This window comes from Lissotriton vulgaris, chromosome 2_1 (genome assembly GCF_964263255.1).
Source record: "Lissotriton vulgaris chromosome 2_1, aLisVul1.2, whole genome shotgun sequence".
In the NCBI taxonomy this organism is placed as follows: Eukaryota; Metazoa; Chordata; class Amphibia; order Caudata; family Salamandridae; genus Lissotriton; species Lissotriton vulgaris.
Genome location: NC_141687.1, coordinates 1817830705 through 1817852956, shown reverse-complemented (window position 1 = coordinate 1817852956; position 22252 = coordinate 1817830705). Strand labels below are relative to the sequence as shown.

Genomic DNA, 22252 nt, shown 5'->3' with positions numbered 1-22252 from the left:
TGTGAATTGTATCTTTTCTTAGCTTTTTTGATTGCTGACTTGTACAATCTGTTAAGTTTCTGTAGGTGAAGTGTGTCTTAATTAGTGTTTTGAGCAGGCGTGTTGCACCTTTTTACTTTACTGTTTAATGTCTTTTAGCTCGATATCTAAGGTGCTGTGCCACACAAAGTCATGTGCCAGTGGGGTTGGTGATGGAGTCAAACACAGTGGCCAATAGGATTGTGCCTCGTAAAGAAAACATTGGGCTCTAGAACTCTTGTTTTTTTACACACTGACTTCAGAACTTAATCTGCCAGTATCCTGTACCTGCACTCGCTACAAGGTGCAAAGAGAATAAATGGCTATCATTAACTATGTTATGTAAGCAGTACTGCAGTGAAGGCCGGTGGATGACACAACACAACACGGAGCATCCGGTGTCACAGTCCTGCTGGGAGGGAGACTGATATGGCCCGCGGTGCAAGCACAATCATGCACTCACACTTAACCCCCAAAGGCCCCCACCCCTATTGACTAACATAATACGCTGGCAGGCATTTATGTGTGTGCTTTCAGCTCTCTCTGCCATCAGTGGCGTCTGAAGAGTCGGGTGAGGCGGGGGTGACTGGGGGTACATGGTGTATTGTTGCCCAGTCCTGTGCTTTTTCACAGCCTTATGTTCGTGCAGCGAATTCATTTACAGACTGAGAAGTAAGCCTACTGTTTATTGAGGGTAGCTCTGATTGTTTAAACCATTAGATGGTGCTAGATACTGGCAAGCAAAATTTCACCATTTCTACCAATCAGTTATTCAGCCTTCCGGTTGGAAAATTACCTGATTCCAGTTGACCGGCGTTTACATGTTGTTACATATGGTTGCCTGCATAATGGTTTTTGGCTGCATAATTCATAAACTGCTTCAAGAAAACTTCCAATGCTGTCAAGCGGACCCATTTCATGAGTAATGCCTTCAGTAAGTCCTTTCAAATAACAGGAAAAGCAAAATCACAAGTTCCAGAAGACACAGAGCTATTGGTTTAAAGGTCATGACATGACAGGCTGTCAGTGTAACACCCAGCACTGCATATTTGGCAGCTCTGAATTCTTTGTGATCCTAATTGCAGCTTAGAATTAACTGTACTTGGTGCCTGTTATCAGATTTTTTCAAGCAGTGCCACTTCCTTTATTTTTCCTGCCTGTTCATCTTTATCCGAGGCAACCTGACCCCATCAATCTCATTGCCAACCTATCCATCACAAAGCAAGACGGCCACCTGCCCAAATAACCCTCAGCAAAGAGGACACAGTGGCAATCATCATGCTCCACTTATGGGCCCCAGGGAGCATCACCAATCTGCACCACCCTTACTCACATCATCAACACCTCCATCACACTTGCTACATTCCCAGAAGATTGGAACCGTGCAGCAGTTCTTCAAGAAACCATCAGCTGACCCAAACCAACTGAGTAAACTCTGACCAATCTCCGTGCTCCATTACCCAGACAAAGTGATAGAGAGGGCCATCAACAAGGAACTCATAACCCACGCTAATTACACCACTTACTGGACAATACTCAGTCATGATTCAGAAAGACCCACAGCACTCAAACAGCACTCATCACAGCCACTGATGACATCTGAACCATTCTGGACCGAGTAGAAACAAGGGCCGACATCCTGCTCAACCTCTCCATGGCATTCAACACAGTTTCAGAATAATCCATGGGATAGGCATCCACGGACCTGCAGTCAAATGGATCTGTTCCTTCCTAATTGGAAAAGTCCAGAGTCAGACTGTCACCCTTTACATCAGAGACCAAGAACCTGACCTGCGGATTTCCCCAGGGATCATCCCTCAGCCCCACCCTGTTCAACATCTACATGAAACTGCCAGCAGACATCATCCGGTCCCAGGGCATCAACATCATCTCCTAAAGCAGTGTCACCCATCTCATTCTCTTCCTGACAGACAAGACAACCAACACCAGAGCCAACTTCACCAACTGCATGACTGTAGTAGCAGAAAGGGTGAGTACCAACCTCTTAAAGCTCAACTCAGACAAGACAGAAGTACTGGTCTTCTGAAACTAGCCCTCGCCATGGGGTGTCACCCGGTGGCCAATTGATCTAGAACCAACACCCACCAACCACATCAGGAATCCGGGGATCATCATGGACAGCCAGCTTAAAATTACAGCACCAGTCAAATCAGTGAACGTATGCTGCAAAATAATCTTCAAGTGGCTGCCACAGAACACCAGATGTACCTTCACACAAGCACTCTTCACTAGTAGGCTTGACTATGGCAATGCACTCTTCTCCGGAATCTCCAAGCAGCTCCTGGACAGACTCCAGACCTTCCAGAAAGCTGCTGCAAGACTCATAGTCGCATTCCCACACCGAACCCACATCCCAACCACATCCCAGAGAGCTCTACTGGCTCCCCATTCAGACACACAGCCAATTAAAATACTCATGCACACATATAAAGCCTTACAGAACACTGTCTCACCATACCTCAACAACCTCATAAATGTTCAGCAGTCAAGCAAACGCATATGCTCAGCCTCACTCTCACTCGTACACATCCCCTGTATTCACATGAGCAGAACAGGAGGTCATTCTTTCTCATACATCGCACCAAAAAACATGGAACGGCCTCCCACAACATATCAGAACCTCTTCCTCACTACTTAAATTCTGCAAGAAGCTGAAGGCCCAGCTCTTTGAATTACTCTGAGGGGAAATTCCCCTACACACCTCCTGCTAAAGCGACTGGATACTCGAAAGGGTGATTAGTGCGCCGTACAAATGGACGTGACATAAAATAACAAACCATTTGCAGCTGGCCAAGTGCAAATCCCTCGAGGGTTGCAAATTGCCAGTGCTTAATTTAAATTTGTTGTTGCCGGTGGGGCCACCAGCACTCAATGTTGGGGACTGGAACTTATTTTTCTGTGTCAGACAATTACAGCGAGCGAGAGAGGAAAGCAAAGAAAACTGAAAGATAGAGGAAGACAAATATGAAAAAACGTCTTAAGGGGAGAAAGTAGCAATCTACAAAAGTGATGTATAGGGGCAAGGTGTGTCTGCAGGTGGATTAAAGAGGCTTGAGGTGGATTCAGGACTACCCTGCCTTGTACTGAGCCTGCTGATATTAAATTGAACCTGCTGTTGGGCTTCTGAAGGGAACTTTGGGCACCGGCAGTCGTGCTTTTACAAATGTGAGTGGAGGTGTGTAGAGTAGAGTGTGCCATAGAGTGCAGTGGTATAAAGTAGCATGGCATAGAGTACATTGGTGTAGAGTGGCATAGAATGATGTAGAGTGCAGTGGCTTAGAGTGGTGCAGAGTAGACTGGTGGCGTTGAGTGTGGCGGAGTAGAGTGCATTGGTATAGAGTGCAGTAGTGCAGAGTAAAGTGGCATAGAGTTCAGTGGCAGAGAATGCAGTGTTGCAGCGTAGATTGTCATAGAGTGCATTGGCGTAGAGTACAGTGGCGTAGAGAGCAGTGGCATAGACTACAGTGGTGCAGAGTTCAGTGCAGTGAGGTTGAGTGTATTTGTATAAAGTGTATTGAAGTAGAGTGCAGTGGTTTAGACTGGAGTGGTGTAGAGTGCAGTAGCATAGAGTAGAGTGGCACAGACTGAAGTTGAGTCCCGTGGCGCAGAGTGCAATGGCGTGGAATAGTGTAAAGTGGAGTGCTGCAGAGTAGCTGCGCTGTCTAGTGGGTTGCGTCCTAAAAATGTAATAAAGAAAGAAGGGAGAAAGGGGAATAAAAAGTAGGGAAGGGGTAAAGAAAGAAGGAAGAAAAAAGAAAGAAATAGAAAGAATAAAAGGAAGGGGAAAATGAAAGACAGATGGAAAGAAAACATGAAGGAATGCATGGAAGAAGGGGAGAAAATAGGAAGGAAGATCTGAAGGAATAAATAAATGGAGGATGGCAGTAAGATAGGGAAAAATAAAAGATGGTGGGAATAATGGAAGAACGAATGAAAGAAGGGATGGTCGATGCAAAGAAGATAAGAATAATAGGAATAAAATAAATTATTGAAAGGAAGTACAGGATTGGAACAAGGATGGATAGAAAGAAGGAAAGACAGGAGGAAAAGCGGGAAGTATAAATAAAAGGGAAAATGCAAAATGGAAAGAGATGAAGATGGAATGAAGAGTGGAAGATTCAAAAGAGAAAATAAAAGGTGATGAATGGAAAGAAGGGAAAAAGGAAGGAACAAGGAGTGGTGAATGGAAAGAAGGAAGGAGAGATGCAGTAGCACCCCTTCCATTAGGGCAAAGGAGTGCTGCTGTCCTCTGCCGCCCCCTTAAATAAAATGATAATAAAACAGTTTTTTGAACCCATCTTATTATATTTCCCCTGGACCTGCTCCCAGGATGCTGACGAGTTTTTGGGGCGGGTCCAGTGGATGACACTGCAGGTGGGGGAGTCATGGGCACTGTTACAGTGGGTATGACGGTTTGGCCGGCCATCTCAAGCCAGAATTTGTCTCAGTGCAATGCGGTGGGCGGAGGCGGCATTCAGGTAAGTTTTAACAGTTTATTTTTATTTTTTTGGGCCCGAGACCCCCCACCTTCTTCCTTCAACACGACCTGCCACTTTGGCAGGGGACGGGCCACTACTGGAGAGATTGGAAGACAGAAAGATTGATGGAATGAAGGAAGGAGATGGAAAGGAAAATGTTAAACCCAGTAAAGAAAGTTAGAAAGACAGATGAGAAGTCGGAAACCATGACAAGGATAGAAAGGATGTAAATTATAAGGAAAATGTAAAGAAGGGAAGATGTACAAAGGATGTAAAATGATTAAAGTAAGATGGGTTTTTAGAGAAAATAGGACAGAGAAAATGAAGGGGTGTAGGAAAGTTATGAAACAAGAAAGAAGATATGGATTGGAATTGTTGGGAAAAGTGAAAAAATATGGTGAAAGAAAGTCAAAAAAGGAAACCAAAGATAAAAAGAAAGATGGAAAGTGAGTGAATGAGACAACAAGGAAGAAAGGAAGAAAAGAAAGAAAGAAAGAAAGAAAGAAAAAAAGAAAGAAAGAAAGAAAGAAAGAAAGAAAGAAAGAAAGAAAGAAAGAAAGAAAAGTGAAAAAGAAAGGTAGAAGAAAAGAAATAAGGAAAGAAAGGGACATTAATCGAAGGAATTAATCACAAAAGAAAAAGAATAAAATATGGGGCAAAGACAAAAAAAGGGGAACTGAAAGAAGTAAAATGGGAAGTTAGAGAGACAGTATATTAGTTTGGGGACGGGGTGCACGCTCATTCCTACATAAGTTTGTGTGTGTGTTAGTTTTAGTTGTCCTCGCTATTGATATTAAAGGCTTGTTACTGCTAACTTCTATTCGTCAAAAGAGTCTAAGGAGAAATGAGCACCCACTTCTGTCTTGTGCCCGAAGCACTGCCAAAGTTTCTATTATCTTCACCATGTCCAAAGAAGCATTAGAAAAGACAATAGGTCTTGCCCCCGAGACCTATTAGCTTTGTTGAACAGCATCGCGGCTGCTGTGCATCAGGGTAAAAATAAAATAAAAAATGCGTGACTGACACATCATTTTGTAGGCACATGCATGCATTCAATACCCATGCACAAAGGGGCACTGTTTTTTCTTTTAATTTACTGAACCAAGATGAAATGGTAAATTTTCTTTTAACCCCTCCCCTGCGGGCTAATTCCCCGGCTGTGCTGGGGGAAGAAGGGCACGCGCAGCGCCGCGGTGCTCATGACAAGCTCGGCTCGTCATGCAGCACGGTGGCGCTGTGCTCATGACAAGCTCAGCTCGTCACAACCACGCCAGTTTCAATGGAACGCCCGGCACAGGAGGGGAATTGGCCCCGGTTGGGCGCGGCGCAGCGATCATGACGAGCACAGCACGACCGTGCCTCATGACGAGCTGAGCTCGTCATGAGCACGGAACAGTTTAAAGTACAATTAAAGCGCTATTATGTTAAGCAATATATATGTAGAGATATAGTACGATTAACGAAAATGAAAAATAAATATATATCAACCAAAAACCACTTGCTACAGCACTGGCATATGCCATAGAACAATTTTCAAATGAAGATCTCTGTTAAAAAAAAAGATGAGAGCAATTAACAGATTGTGCCTTTATTGGCCCAGTGAGGCGAGTGAGGTAAGAACACTGTGTATGAATGTGCATGACTTACAGTAATTTGAAGATGGTGTGTTAAGTTAAAATGTAAGTTATAAGTAACAATATGTACATCGGTGGGCAACTTATAGTAATGTGAAGATGGTGTGTAAATTCTAAATTAAAGTTATAACTATGTCTAGTTAAATATGGTTTGTGTGGAAAGAATAAATAACATTTTCCCAACTATAACTTATCTATAACCTTCGATTTTTTCATAGAATTTCAATGGTTTTTATCTTTTTAATGAAAGTGTGTTTCAAATCGTAGTATTTGGTTTTATTTATTAAGGTATCATTAAATGGAGTGTCGTACAATAAAATGAAGGATAGGTAAATATACAGAAAATTATTAAAACATTTCCATACCTATTTCCTATTCCCACTTTAAGAAAATGGTAATAGGATGGGAGCAACAATAAAACTTCTACTTACCTACGTTTAAGGCCCTACGCAATAATAATCCAAAAATCTATTAAAAAGATTGTGCATGCATTCTAAATTTGTAAACAAAGCCAATTATACACTGGATTGTTATCACTATCTACCATGGTTTACCACTAACCTGCTGCAGTATACTATGGTACAATTTATCACTAGGGGCCTAGTTTGGGATTGTATTGCGTTATCCTTGTGTTACGCGTAGTGTCGCAAGGTCAATGCAATACTTACGTAACGTTTACAAAATTACACAAAGCCACCATACCTGCTTTGCTTGGTACATGTACATAAATGCAATGCAGAGCAAGTCGCTGTCTTGTGTTACTTTGCACACCATAATCTACAGTCCTCCAAAATTCCAAGTACATCCTTACCCTACTACGCTGTACAACACTACAATATACACCATACAACACTACAATATACACCACTCAACTCTACACTATTCCACTGTCCGCCACTGCAGTGTACACCACTCCACTATATGCAATTCCACTGTACGTGACTCCACTATACGCTATTCCATTTTACGCCACTCCACGATATACTATTCGACTGATTGCCACCCCACTCTAAGACACTCCACTCTATGCTATTTCACTGTATGGCCCTCCAATGCACTGTACTCCCCTGTACTCCACTTCACGCCACGTCACTCTACGCCATTCCATCCTAAGCTGTTTCCTTGGACAACACTCCACTCTGCGACACTCCACTATATGCTGTTCCACTCCAGCTCACTCTCTTGTATGCCACTGCAGTGTTCGTGACTCCACTGTACACAACTCTACTGTAGGCACTACACTGGATGCTAATCCAGTCAATGCCACTCCACTGCACCCAACTCGACTGTACACTACCCAACTAAATGATATTCCACTGTACTGTATGGAACTCCACAATATGCCACTCAAATGTATGCTAGACAACTCTATGACACTCCATTTTTCTCTTTTCCATTCGACGCCGCTACTTTGTACACCACTCCACTCTATGGTATTCCAGTTTTCCACACTGCCTGTATGCCACTCTAGTCTATGTCCCTCCACTGCATGTTACTGCATATCACACAACTCTATTGTGCGCTAATCCACAATGGGACACGTCACTCTACAACACTCTGGTGTACAATATTCCAGTTTCTCCCAATCCACTCTTCTACACTCCACTGTACACTATTAAACTGAAAGGAACTCCACTGTACGCTATTTCAATATATGATACTCCGCTGTACGCTATTCCACTTTACGCCACTACACTGTGTCACAGCACTATACATGGTTCCAATGTATGACACTCTGCACCACAATCTAGAACTGTACTCTCTAAAACTATACTGCACTTTATGGTAGCCTACAAGATTCTACTTCACTCTATCCATGTACACTCCACTGTCTAACTCTACAGTCCAAACTATGCCTGTACAGTCCATTGTATGACACTCTATTCCACTAAACAACACATTTCAAAACTGTATGACACATCCCTCCATCCTACTGCATGAGACACAACCCCAATTTATAAGATTTTTAATTGACTATACAATAAGCTACTTTACTCTACGACATGCTAATACACTGTATTAACTATGTTAGATAACTCCACTGAACTCTACTCTACAGTATGAGACTCTACTTCACTCTACGCTACTGTCCAATCATCCATTCTATACAGCTCCACTGTACAACAAAACACTGCACTTTTTATAAATCTCCACTCAACGACACTCTACTATACTGTTTCCCACTTTACCCCACTACATTCTACTACACTGTACTCAATTCCACTATACAATACTCCACTCTACGACGATATGACACTATCTTTCATTTTACTGTATAACACTCTAATTAACGATATATTCATAAATAGCATTCAATAATACAATTTGAACCACGTTTTCATTAAAAACAGATCTCATTGACATTAAATGGAAAAATCAAAGCCTATAGATAAGTTATAGTTAGGAAAACTGTTTTTGTCCTTTCCATACAAACCATACTTAAACTAGACAAACATTAGAAATTCTAAAGTTTTAGTTATAACTTTTAATTTACAATTTACACACCACCTTCACATAACCATAAGTACACAGTGTTCCGTTCAGCTTACATTTTAGCTTAAAACACCACCTTCAAAATACTATAAGTTGCATACCTTCGTACACAACGTTCTCACCTCACTTGCCATGCTACATTAACAATAGCTTGTGACTCTACCATGTTCTGTGCTCTGAAAAATAATCTCAATTGATGTGTCATAAGTGTTGTTATGAAAGCTATGATTTCACAATCATGTCATATGCAAGGGTATAACCAGTGCATTGAGAAGGTGCAAGTCTCTGAGCCTCTCATGCTCCTAGCTTGCACTGCAAGCTCAATTGCCCTCAGCGAACCTTGGGGACATCTCAGTTCACTTTTCTAGAATTGAGACCTTCAGAGGGGCATCTGAGGGTGGCTTAAGTCCTGACAAACCTCGTGAGATCTGGGTTGTGGTTGCAGAGCAATTTACTCACCAAGACTGGGCGCATATGAATGTTGGGCTCGCCTACTATTAAGCTGGGGCATTTGCTGGGCATCATATCTTAGTTCTTGCTTAGACGTGCATGCACCCTTGGGGTTCACAGCAGTTAAACACTGCGACCAATTGCAGTCCATGATCGTATAGGCCCTCTAATGCCTACCTTTTGCTCTGCTCCTGGAAAGACTGACACAGGCTCATTGGCAACATCCTACTGTGTGGAGGTCAGTGTGTCAGCCAAATCAGGATTCCCTGTGACCCTTGTGGGCTCCAAGGTGGTCGCTAGCTCCCCCTCATGCTCCAAGTACCCTTTTTTTGCTAAGTGGCACTTCCAGAGACAATTGCTTGTGGTAAGCTTGTCTGCCCAGTGTGGACACTGGGGGCATTCTGATGAGAGCTGGATGCTTCACTGGGTATGTGAGCTCCACTGACGTCAGCTAAGAGGGTTTTATTATTTTTCCTGGATGGAGCTTTGGGCACAGTACTAACAGTACTGATTATCCTACCCAGAGGGGCTGGGTCTGTCTGGGGGTTTACTAGGATGCCTAGGCCAAAAGATATCAGAGACATTTAAATGACACTCAGGAACCATTTAGCGTAGGAGTAGTGGTTAACTTGCATACTGTTTTATAGGTGTTTTAGTGGTAGCATTTCGTATTGCGTGAAATTAAGTACTTTACTTTTTACAAAGATAAAGCACTGCACTGGACATTAATTTATTAAGTGTCATTGTTTTGTCTTTCTAAAATTTGAGTGTTTAGCCCTTCAGTACATCTGTGAATAATCCTAGGACTGTTCACCTCCCTACCCTGGGAGTCAAGTGTACTTGTGACCAGTTGGTGGTACAATAGTTAATAAGGATCCAGGGCACTAGAGGTAAAGACTCCATTTTGTTTTATGTGAAGCCCAGTGAATACTGACAGCCCGGGCCCACCATCCCCACCAAACCAGGTCTCACAGCATGTGACATGAATGAGCCCACATGGCAAGAATGCACTATATGGATGCACAGAACACCACATATGCCATCCCCAATTATATCATCTATGCTTCGTGCAGGGAATAGGGTATGTAACTCCCCTGTCACCAATTATATATAGGAACGCACAAGCCATGGTATGCATTATTGATTTAATTTGTGATGTCATGTATGAGGTCAATAGTAATGCTATTGAGGATCCCAAGTGTGGTGTAATGCTGCTTGTGGTGTCATGTATGAGGATAAGAGTATTGCATTTACCATCTTGTAGTACAGGAGAGCTGGCTTACTGAACAGAGAGACAAGACTTGATCACGTGGACTCCCATCATTATGGTTTAAAGTATGATTGTTCTCATGTGTGCTCAAACCCTGCCCATGAACTGCGTCAAACTCTGGAAAATACTCGCAAAATACAGCTTCAGTCTGATTTGAAGCATTGCACTCCACATAGACGTTGTTTCAGTGTTTGCAACTTCTTTACTACAGTTCTCTTTTTTAGCGTGGTATTTACATACTCTGTGCATGGCGTTGCTGTTTGGTGTGGGATCCTTGGGTACTGGAGTGGGACATGATGGACAGAAAATAGAGTAAAATGAAGTTAATTATGTGAGTCTAAAAAAACAAAAATTCAACCAGTAGAACCAGAGATATGCATTTGAAAGATTCAAGTGGAAATAGTGCCTGGTAGCACAAAGCGCAAACTGCGGCAGACCAGCACATAGTCATAAGTTCAGGCCAACTGCAGTGGAGTGTGGGATGGGTACTGGGACCACATTGGGCCCGCTGAACAAAATACCATAAATCAGGGTTGTGGAGCCTTGTGAGGTACCACATCAAGGATGCATCACGCAGTGGCAGTTTCAAGGAATCTGTGGGGCTGCGATGCAGAGACCTGTACCTTTGTTGAGGATGCGATTGATGAGGGAGTTGCGATGGAAAGCCCTGCATCGATGATGTATCGCACATCAGCGTTCTTAAGAAGCTGCAGGGCTGCGAAGCAAAGTCCTGCTTCGTCGTTGAGGATGCTGTCAATGAGGGGCGTGCGATGCGAGGGCCTGCAATGAGGATGTGTTGCACAGTAGTGGTTCAGAGGAGACTGTAGGTTGCAATACAAATTCAGGTGTCAGGGATGCATTGCGCTGCTACAGTTCTGAGTGGAACTGTGAGGAGATGCGTCACCTTGCGCCGGTTCTGCCCACTGGTCCTCAATTGGACTGGCAAAGGGCCTTTAGTTCCACTTCCGAGGGTCCAGAACTGCAGTACCACCACTTAGGGGGGCAATATTCACAGCAGACTGAGCCCAGATGCTGGGTTCGATGTGGTTGGAGCCTTTTGTGTCCCTGAAGCTCTGATCTGAAGGCCAACCAACCAGCCCTTGGAGTCACTCTGGAGGTAACGGGTTCAAGATGCAGGTCCAGTCCTTTCATTCAGGCCACAGGACAACAGAGAAGCAGCCTTTCTTGCTGAAGCAGCACAGCAGTCCTTCTCAGTCTTCCACGGGTCAAGAGGTGTATGAAGAGTTGGGTCTGAGGCTTCCTCATTTATACCTGGTGCCCACTTGGAAATAGGAGATGTTTCTGGAGGTTTCCACCCTAGCTGAATTTTTGATATGATAGGTGACAGCTCCTCCCCCTCTTCGTGTCAGAGATGACCCATTATGCTAACACCTATTTCCCTTTTGCCTCTGCTTGGGAGCAATACACTAAGACAAACTGCCAGATATACCAAATATATGACCCAGGATACATGCTGCAGGCACCAGATGTTTAGGATAAGTAGAAGTAACCTTTCTAAAAGTGTTTTTTTCAGAATTATGAATTAAAATCTGACTTTACCATTAAAGAGGGTTTTAAATTACAATTCTCTAGAAACAACCCTGGACATTAAATGTAATAAGTTAACCGAATTTAATTCCATGGGAGAGGTAGGCCTGCAGTAGTAAAAAAACAAATTCAAGAGTCTTCCACTAGCAGAACATCATGCATAACTTAAAAGTACATGCCCAAATTTTTTAATATATTGCACCCTGTCTTATGGGTTATTTAGGGCCTTTCCTAGGGATAACTTTTATGAATTACAAAGGAAGGTTTCGGCCTGGCAAAAGTTTTATCTTGTCAGGTCAAAATGAAAGTTTAAACTGCACACACAGGCTGCAATAGCAGGCCTGAGACATGCTTGACAGACTACTTAAGTGGGTAGTTTAATAGGTGATGCATGCCCAATAATAACATTTAATTTACAGGCTCTGTGTACATGTAGTTCCACTTTATTAAGGACTTATAAATAAATTAAATGTGCCAATTGGGTGCAAGCCAATTTTCCCATTTAAAGGCGAGAGCACAAGACCTTTAGCATGGGTTAGCACTGGTAAAGTGTGCAGAGCCCAAAAAGCCAACAAAAACCGGTTCAGAAAACTGGAGGGTGAGGGCAAAAAGTTTAGGGATGGCCCTGCAGAAAGGGCCAAGTCCAACACACCCCTTGTCCATTCATTGTATGCACACCACATCCCAACTATAGGCACCCCTCACTCGGCGTGCAGACAGACCACTTTCCTTTCTTTATTGTGTAGGTTCCCTGCAGCATGTAGATCCTTTGCACACAATATACCATAAAAACCCCACTACGAGCATGCAGGCAGGCCACTATCCTTTAGTGTGCCGACCCCCTCCAGCATGTACATCATTCACACACTATATAGACGAACCGCCAACCGTATGCACACCCCTGTCCTCCTTATGCACCCCACTCCCATAGGCAGCCAGTCCTCTGCTGCTCGGTCTGTCCCTGCTCCACGATACACGCTTTGTATACATACATTGTGTTGTGCACAGGGCGCTGTCTTCAGTATGCACACACCATGTGCCACATTCGACCCCACCTCTGGACATACACAGCCGATGTCCATGTATGCCCCCCACCTCCCTTATGTACTCCCTGTTCGAGTCTGTCAGACAAGTCTCGCGGTACTCCAGTCTGCCCTGGGCCCGCCACCACAGCCCCTCACAGAATATCCACTATGCACTTTTTCATCGTATGTCCCTAAGAAGTGCTCACTGTGCCCTGCCCCCCGTGTTCATATGCCGCTGTCCTCGGTGCGCATGCGCCCCCAGGAGATGTCCCATGGCCTGCCTTTTTCTTTCGCACAGAATTGAAGCTCTCTATGCACCCCTGCCCCCACCCCGACTCCAACCCTAAACCAGTAGGCTGTAGCTTCTCAAAGTACGTCCCTTTGGTTAGTGCTCTCTGTGCGCACGAGGCCCCGGGTGGGGTCTAAGACTGCCCCCGCCCCGACGCTCTGCACGAACCCATCCTTCGTCTTGTGGCCCAACGGTTGATGCTCTTCGTACCTCACGCTGCGGACGCTCGTTCGGCCACGGTCGCCTTGGTTTCTGACCCTCCCTGTGCACCCTGCCCCTCCGCATACCAGCGCCCAGCGGCCCGCATTACGCCACTGCACGCCTCGTGTGTTGTACCCTCAGCATACCACGCGCCCTCCACCACAGCCCGCGCTCGCGCTCCCAGGCCGCAGTCTCGCGCCTGGTCCCGGGCTGCGGCACAGTGGCTCCCTGCCTGCGGTTCCATGGCTCCCTGCCTGCGGCTCCTCGGTGCGTGACGCCCAGAGTGCAGGCAGGCCTGGGTACGGTTTTCTCTATCGTCACCAGAACACTGGGATTGCCCCAGCCTGCTGCCCCTGAAATTCCTCTAACCCCTATATTCTCCTACAACCCTTGCTCCCCACCCCTTCAAAGGTAATGTTACCTCCCCCAAGCCGAAACCTCTCCACAGAGCTGTAGCTGATTGGCTGAGCTCTAGTCTCAAATGTCTGCCCCTCTCGGGTCCGTCCAAGCTGCTGTCCCATCGGAATGCGCGCACTACCTGAAGACGCCGCAATGCCGCAGCCCTCAGCATGACCCCGGGAAGCCACCTTAACTCCGAGGCACCTCGATGTACCCCCGCGCTATCCAGTGTGCCCCTGAACATGGCCTCTGCCCCTCAGGACACCAGCCCCCTCCCTCAGACTGCGGGCCATCAGTATAGCTCTCCTGGGGCCCTTAACAGTCCGCCGGCGCTGCGGCCTTCAGTAGGCCCCTTCCTGGATGAGGCCCCTCAATGTGCTATGTGCGATCGCTGACAGGGCCCCCGAAGTTGGTTCCCTCGGCATACGCCCTAGAGTCTGACACCTGGTGCCGGTGTGCCATCTGCAGAGCCGCTGCCCTCAGCTTGACTCCCCACCCCTTGACGCAGGGGCGCCTCTGTATATGTTTGTGTTGTTGGCCTAAAGATGCCACCCATGTTACGACTTTCACGAACTCCATCCTATGATGGGCACCGCATTTAGCTCCATCTGCCCGCGACTCCTCGGTATGCGCTACCAGCCCTTTACTCATCAGTATGCCACTGAGCTTGAGGCTCCTCGGAATGTTTATTCGGGCCGTGGCTCCTCGGCATGCCCCAAAGCCAGTTGCTCCTGGTTATACCCCCCAGCCTGTGGCTCCTCAGTATACCCCTCCGCCTGTGGCTCCTCAGTATACCCCTCCGCCTGTGGCTCCTCAGTATACGCCTCAGACTGTGGTTCCTCACTATACCCCTCAGCCTGTGGTACCTCAGTATACCCCTCCGCCTGTGGCTCCTCAGTATACCTCTCAGCCTGTGGTACCTCAGTATACCCTTCGGTCTGTGACTCCTCAGTATACCCCATAGCCTGTGGCTCCTCAGTATACCCCATAGCCTGTGGCTCCTCAGAATACCCCTCAGCCCTTGGCTCCTCAGTATACCCCTCAGCCTGTGGCTCCTCAGTATACCCCTCAGCCTGTGGCTCCTCGGTATACCCCTCGCCTATTGCTCCTCATATACCCCTCAGCCTGTGGCTCCTCAGTATACCCCCTCAGCCTATTGCTCCTCACTATACCCCTCAGCCTGTGACTCCTCAGTATACCCCTCCACCTGTGGCTCCTCAGTATACGCCTCAGCCTGTGGCTCCTCAGTATACCCCTCCGCCTGTGGCTCCTCAGTATACGCCTCAGACTGTGGTTCCTCACTATACCCCTCAGCCTGTGGTACCTCAGTATACCCCTCCGCCTGTGGCTCCTCAGTATACCTCTCAGCCTGTGGTACCTCAGTATACCCTTCGGTCTGTGACTCCTCAGTATACCCCATAGCCTGTGGCTCCTCAGAATACCCCTCAGCCCTTGGCTCCTCAGTATACCTCTCAGCCTGTGGCTCCTCAGTATACCCCTCAGCCTGTGGCTCCTCGGTATACCCCTCGGCCTGTGGCTCCTCAGTATACCCCTCAGCCTGTGGCTCCTCGGTATACCCCTCGCCTATTGCTCCTCATATACCCCTCAGCCTGTGGCTCCTCAGTATACCCCCTCAGCCTATTGCTCCTCACTATACCCCTCAGCCTGTGACTCCTCAGTATACCCCTCCACCTGTGGCTCCTCAGTATACGCCTCAGCCTGTGGCTTCTCAGTATACCCCTCAGCCCTTGGCTCCTCAGTATACCCCTCCACCTGTGGCTCCTCAGTATACGCCTCAGCCTGTGGGTCCTCAGTATACCCCTCCACCTGTGGCTCCTCACTATACCCCTCAGCCCTTGGCTCCTCAGTATACCCCTCAGCCTGTGGCTCCTCAGTATTCCCCTCCACCTGTGGCTCCTCAGTATACCCCTCCGCCTGTGGCTCCTCAGTATACGCCTCAGACTGTGGTTCCTCACTATACCCCTCAGCCTGTGACTCCTCAGTATACCCCTCCACCTGTGGCTCCTCAGTATACCCTTCCGCCTGTGGCTCCTCAGTATACCCCTCAGCCCTTCGCTCCTCAGTATACTCCTCCACCTGTGGCTCCTCAGTATATGCCTCAGCCTGTGGCTCCTCAGTATACCCCTCAGCCCTTGGCTCCTCAGTATACCCCTCCACCTGTGGCTCCTCAGTATACGCCTCAGCCTGTGGGTCCTCTTTATACCCCTCCACCTGTGGCTCCTCACTATACCCCTCAGCCTGTGGCTCCTCAGAATACCCCTCCGCCTGTGGCTCCTCAGTATACCCCTCCACCTGTGGCTCCTCAGTATACCCCTCCGCCTGTGGCTCCTCAGTATACGCCTCAGCCTGTGGTTCCTCACTATACCCCTCCGCCTGTGGCTCCTCAGTATACCCCTCAGCCTATGGCTCCTCAGTATACCCCTCAGCATGTGGCTCCTCAGTATACCCCTCCGCCTGTGGCTCCTCTGCATACCCCTCCGCCTGTGGCTCCTCAGTATACCCCTCAGCCTGTGGTTCCTCAGAATACCCCTCCACCTGTGGCTCTTCAGTATACCCCTCAGCCTGTGGCTCCTCAGTATACCCCTCCGCCTGTGGCTCCTCTGTAAACCCCTCGCCTATTGCTCCTCATATACCCCTCAGCCTGCGGCTCCTCAGTATACCCCTCAGCCTATTGCTCCTCACTATACGCCTCCACCTGTGGCTACTCAGTATACCCCCCACCTGTGGCTCCTCAGTGTACGCCTCAGCCTGTGGCTCCTCAGTATACCCCTCCACCTGTGGCTCCTCAGTATACCCCTCCACCTGTGGCTCCTCAGTATATGCCTCAGCCTGTGGGTCCTCAGTATACCCCTCCACCCGTGGCTCCTCACTATACCCCTCAGCCTGTGGCTCCTCAGTTTACACCTCCGCCTGTGGCTCCTCAGTATACCCCTCAGCCTGTGGCTCCTCAGTATACCCCTCAGCCTGTGGCTCCTCAGTATACCCCTCCGCCTGTGGTTCCTCAGTATACCCCTCCGCCTGTGGCTCCTCAGTATACCCCTCAGCCTGTGGTTCCTCAGTATACCCCTCCACCCGTGGCTCCTCACTATACCCCTCCACCTGTGGCTCCTCAGTATACCCCTCAGCCTGTGGCTCCTCAGTATACCCCTCAGCCTGTGGCTCCCCAGTATACCCTCAGCCTGTGGTTCCTCGGTATACCCCCGCCCCGCCTGTGGTACCTCAGTTTACCCTTCCGCCTGTGACTCCTCAGTATACCCCTCAGCCCTTGGCTCCTCAGTATACCCCTCAGCCTGTGGTTCCTCGGTATACCCCCGCCCCGCCTGTGGTACCTCAGTATACCCTTCTGCCTGTGACTCCTCAGTATACCCCTCAGCCCTTGGCTCCTCAGTATACCCCTCAGCCTGTGGCTTCTCAGTATACCCCTCAGCCTGTGGCTCCTCAGTATACCCTCAGCCTGTGGTTCCTCGGTATACCCCCGCCCCGCCTGTGGTACCTCAGTATACCCTTCCGCCTGTGACTCCTCAGTATACCCCTCAGCCCTTGGCTCCTCAGTATACCCCTCAGCCTGTGGCTTCTCAGTATACCCCTCAGCCTGTGGCTCCTCAGTATACCCTCAGCCTGTGGTTCCTCGGTATACCCCTCCACCTGTGGCTCCTCAGTATACCCCTCAGCCTGTGGCTCCTCAGTATACCCCTCAGCCTGTGGCTCCCCAGTATACCCTCAGCCTGTGGCTCCTCAGTATACCCTCAGCCTGTGGTTCCTCGGTATACCCCTCCACCTGTGGCTCCTCAGTATACCCCTCAGCCTGTGGCTCCCCAGTATACCCTCAGCCTGTGGTTCCTCGGTATACCCCCGCCCCGCCTGTGGTACCTCAGTATACCCTTCCGCCTGTGATTCCTCAGTATACCCCTCAGCCCTTGGCTCCTCAGTATACCCCTCCGCCTGTGACTCCTTAGTATACGCCTCAGCCCGTGGCTCCTCCTTATGCACCACTAAGCCAAGAGGTGGCCCTTAACGGGCGCTTGTGTTGCACCCCCGTGGACGCCGTATATAGACGGACGGACCGCACTGTACCCATCACCATGAGGCCCTCTGCCCTGGGACCCTGGCAGCATGCGTTCTGGCCTCTCAGTGCGCCCCTTACACGGACCCAGAATACTCACCCGCGTGCATTAGTAACCCGCCTCCTCCGCCCTCCTTACCTGCTTCTCCAGCGACTCTTTTCCGCACTGGGGGCCCTTGCCTGGGCCCCCGCGCTCGCAGACGCTGCCCTCCAGCAGGTAGAGGCCGGAGGGCCGGGCGCTCGAGTCCGTCTCGTAGTAGAAGAGCATGTTCTGCAGCAGCGAGAACCACTTGCAGTGCCATTTGGTGTTGTCCGAGCTCCGCTTGCTGAGGAAGCCGCGGCGGCTGCCGTCCTTCTTGGCCAGAAGCCCTAGGTAGGTGACATGAGCGTCATTTAGCCGGATCCCCTTCTGCATGGTGCCCCCTGCGAGCCCCCGCTGCCGCAGCTCACATGGCTTGTCAGCGGCACCTTCCGAGCAGCACCCTGGTCAGCACCAGCCCCGGCATCCTCTGGAAATTACCATCCCTCCTTAATCAGCGCCTTGTAGAAATCAGTATCCCCCAGAACTCGACGCTCCACGAAGTCAGCATCCCTGCGAAATCAGCCACCTTCGTAGCGTCAGCATCCTCTCCAAATCAGCGCCTACCGCAGCACACATGGCAATCAGCGCACCTGCCCAGCAGCCAGTCAGCAGCTACCGCTGGCAGCGTCGCCCTGCCACGAGGATCCTCCTGAAATCAGCATCCCCGAAAACAGCATTCTCTCGAAATTAACATCCTGCGAAAAACAGCATCTTCTTGGAAAAAGCAGAGTCTCGAAATCAGCATCCTTTCGCACTCTGCGCTCTACCGAAGCCAGCAGGGTACCAAACTCAGCATGTCACCGAAATCAGCACCATCCACGAGGGACAGCAGCCGCGGAGTCCGGCTCGGGCGGCCGTCGCTGAGCCCCTCCCTAAGGCCCCCTCGCCACTGCACGAGCACCAACAGGAGGGAGGGCAGCTTTACTCTCCCGCAGACCCCCTGCGAGGGAACAGGCCCTGCTGCTGCACACGGGTTGTGGGGGCACTGCCCTCTCCCGCAGACGGTTCACCTGCACGCTCCTTGGGAGTGTGTGCTGCGCTCCTCTCCCCTGCAGCGCCTCGAAGGGGGAAGGGGGAGGAGGGGGGACTCTCGCATGCAGACCCTCGGGGGTGGTTCCTACTCGCCGCCTCTCCTGCAGACAGCCCCCGATCCAGTTAAACCCTGCCTTGCTACTCTTGCTGCAGATCTCCCCCGCCCTCCAAGCTCTATCGAGGTGTCTCTTGGTTCCGACCTGCCCTCTTCTCTCTCTTATCCCCTCAGTCTTGTTGGTACCCGTCTCTCGCCTCTCGAAAGTCCTCGTCTCTTGTTGCAGGTCTTTTCGAAGCTCTGTCTTCTACTCACTTGCCGCGGATCCCCCCACCCCCTGCCTGGAGCTCCCGGGGTGTCTCTTAATGAAACTCTCACTTGTGGTGTCTCCTGCTACAAGCCTTCCTTCCTTCGCTTGAAGCAAATCTCCTCTTTAGCTTTTTTGGTGTCTCTTTCTGTGAGCTCCTCTGAAGGTCTCTTGGTGTCTCTTGCTGCAGGTCGCCTCGGAAACTGTTTGATGTCTCACGGCACCGGTCTCCTCTGAAGCTTTGCAGACGTCTCTTGCTGCAGATCGCCTCAGAAGCTGGCTTACCCGGTGCCCCACCTCCTCTGAAACTCCATTGATGTCCCTTGCTAGAGACCTCTTCTGACGCTCTCGTGCTGTCTCTTGCCGCGCATCGTTAAATGTATTTCAATCATGTGTGTATGTGTCTGTTACATCCTATCTCCCCTAAAGACCTCGTTTGCTGCTGCTCTCCCCGATGCCCTCTTAGTGTCTCAATGCAGATTTCCCGTGAAGCTCCGCCTTGGCCTCACTCCAGACCCTCTCCCGGAGCCCCCCGCGATGTCTCTTGCTTCAGGTAGCCCTGCCTCGCAGGTGCCGTGTTGCCTGTGATATAGGGGCGGAGGCTCCGGATTTAGCTCTCAGGACTGTTTTCAATTTCCTCACCTAGGGCCATATCTTCGTTTCTCTAGGTCACTGTTTTCGAAAGTGGGTGGTGAAGAGTTGCATGCCCAAGAGCACACTGCCGATCAGGGGTGAGTTTGCATTGACCTCGGAGTGTATTGTGTACACCACGGTCTATCCCTCCAGGGCGCATTAGCTATCAATAGTGCAGCAGGTGCAGTGGCACTGGGGCCCATGGGTTTGTGGGCCACCATCACCCAAATCAGTGGCTCTTTTTCGTATGAAACCAGTGAGCGAGAGGCCCGGTTTCATTCCCTGCCTTAGTGCCCAGGCAACCTTGGCTACGCCACTGGGTGAATTACAGGCCGGTGGGTGAATACTAATGTGAACCCCCTTCAACCTTACCTCAGGACTGGAAAGGCTGCAGGTAAGTGCACGTGTCATATCTGAGCCTGCTGACTGCACACTGCCAGCTCAGCCTCCTGGTGTGCAGTGGACACCCACGTGCATGCAACACCATTCAACCAACACCCCCGCCTGGTTCAACAATTTAAATTCAAATTCAACAGGAAGCATCCATTTTCTTGTTGCTCTGCTTCTGGGTCCCAAGATGGATGCTGGACAGGTGGGAGACGAGGAAGGGTTCATTTGAACGGTGCCCAGGACCCAGGCTAGAACAAAGTGTTACAAGCTAACTAGGATGATGGGATCTATAGACATATCCGGGCAGACTCTACGAGTCTGATGGTGCAGATGGTGCAGTCAACAGCTCGAAATTAAAAAAGGAAAACAGAAAGATGCAAACAACAAGTTTGCAAATCAAAAATCCGAACCCGACAGTTTATTTTTTAATTCTTACCACATAGTTGCATGACGGCACGAAACCCTCTCCAAAACATTTTAACATGGACAACCTGGTCGGAAGAAGCAAACAGGCACACAGTATAGGGCCAGCTGTGCAAACATGAGCATAAGGCGTGAAAGCAGTTAGCTAACCAGACCGAAAAGAGAAAAACAAAGGGAAGAAACGTCTGATGAGGTGGATGCAAGAAATAGTGACTTGTGGACTCTTCCGTTCAAAGCACACCTCTCCCCTGGGTCCTGCAGCAGTACCCACGGTGGGTGCTGTCCTGGGTCCTGCAGCAGTACTCATGGTGGGTGCTGTCCTGTACTACTGGTGTCACAGAGCCCATCGTTGGTTGGCCAAGTTACTCTTACATTTCACTATCCTAGATATCAAAAGCACACGCGCGCACACACACCACAAACACCCACACACACCCCCCTCATCAACACATGCACTGGTAGCCAGATTTATATCACACTACTATATTTTTCAAAAGTTGTAATTTTAAATGATTTTCCAAAATAAAACTTGTTTTGATTGGCCAAGACACAATGAGATACTCTGCTGAATTCCAACCTAAAACACAGACTGAATCGCTATCAGGCTTTCTCAAAATTATAAAAGGACCAAATGTATCCTCATCAATGCAAGAACTACATAAAATAAACAACATAAATTAATTATTTTTTTGACATGAAGCTAGACTGGCCATTCAAATCAAATCAAACCGATCTTTATTCGGTCCCAGTCAACCATAAAAGATAAAATCACAGAGCAATTGCATTTTAATACAATATCATAAATGAAAAAACAGAAGACAACGGCAGACCAATCAACTGCACCTCACATAAAGTTCAAATTTGTAGAATATGATGTCCTCTTCTTCTAATACTAGCCATTGCATGGTATTACTGCAAAGTGAAAATGCAGACAAAGTCTTAGGAACACAAAAGAGTGGAATAGTGCACCCGGAAGCAAATAAATCAAATATTCCTCCTGTCCATATGGAAAGTTCTAGCTTTATTCAATATCGTAAGATCCAATCAATAAAAAGCATTCCAACGAACTCGTTTCGTTCAAACTTCGTCAGGGCTCTTGTTGATATGATGGTAAATATCTCTCCTTTTCGTCTGGCAATACGGATTCGGGTATTGGATTGAGGGAAGGATAAATGTCCCCCTGGAACATTTCTCAGTGATTGTAGCATTTATTGATGACGATGAAATAATACAAAAATGTATATACTCGTCACAGATGATGGACACATTTTAAAAAAGGAGAGATATTTACCATCATATAAACGAAAGCCCTGATGAAGTTCAACACAGTTTGAACGAAACGCGTTGGCTGGGATGTTTTTTTTTTATTGGATCTTACAATTTTGAATAAAGCTAGAACTTTCCAAATGGACTGGAGGAATCTTTGATTAATTTGCTTCCAGGTGCACCATTCCACTCTTTTGTGTTCCTACGACAATAT

The 22252-nt window shown here is 48.4% G+C and overlaps 1 protein-coding gene across 1 annotated transcript in view; it reads right to left on the bottom strand.

Annotated features, from left to right (window-relative positions):
• Window positions 1-19125, bottom strand: part of RASGRF1 (Ras protein specific guanine nucleotide releasing factor 1) — a 656364-nt gene extending 637239 nt beyond the window's left edge. Inside the window, exon 1 of the mRNA XM_086957896.1 lies at window positions 18050-19125. Coding sequence (XP_086814022.1) covers window positions 18050-18325 — 276 coding nt within the window. The 5' untranslated portion in view covers window positions 18326-19125. The remainder of the gene's footprint in view (window positions 1-18049) is intronic.
• Window positions 19126-22252: the final 3127 nt, after the last annotated feature.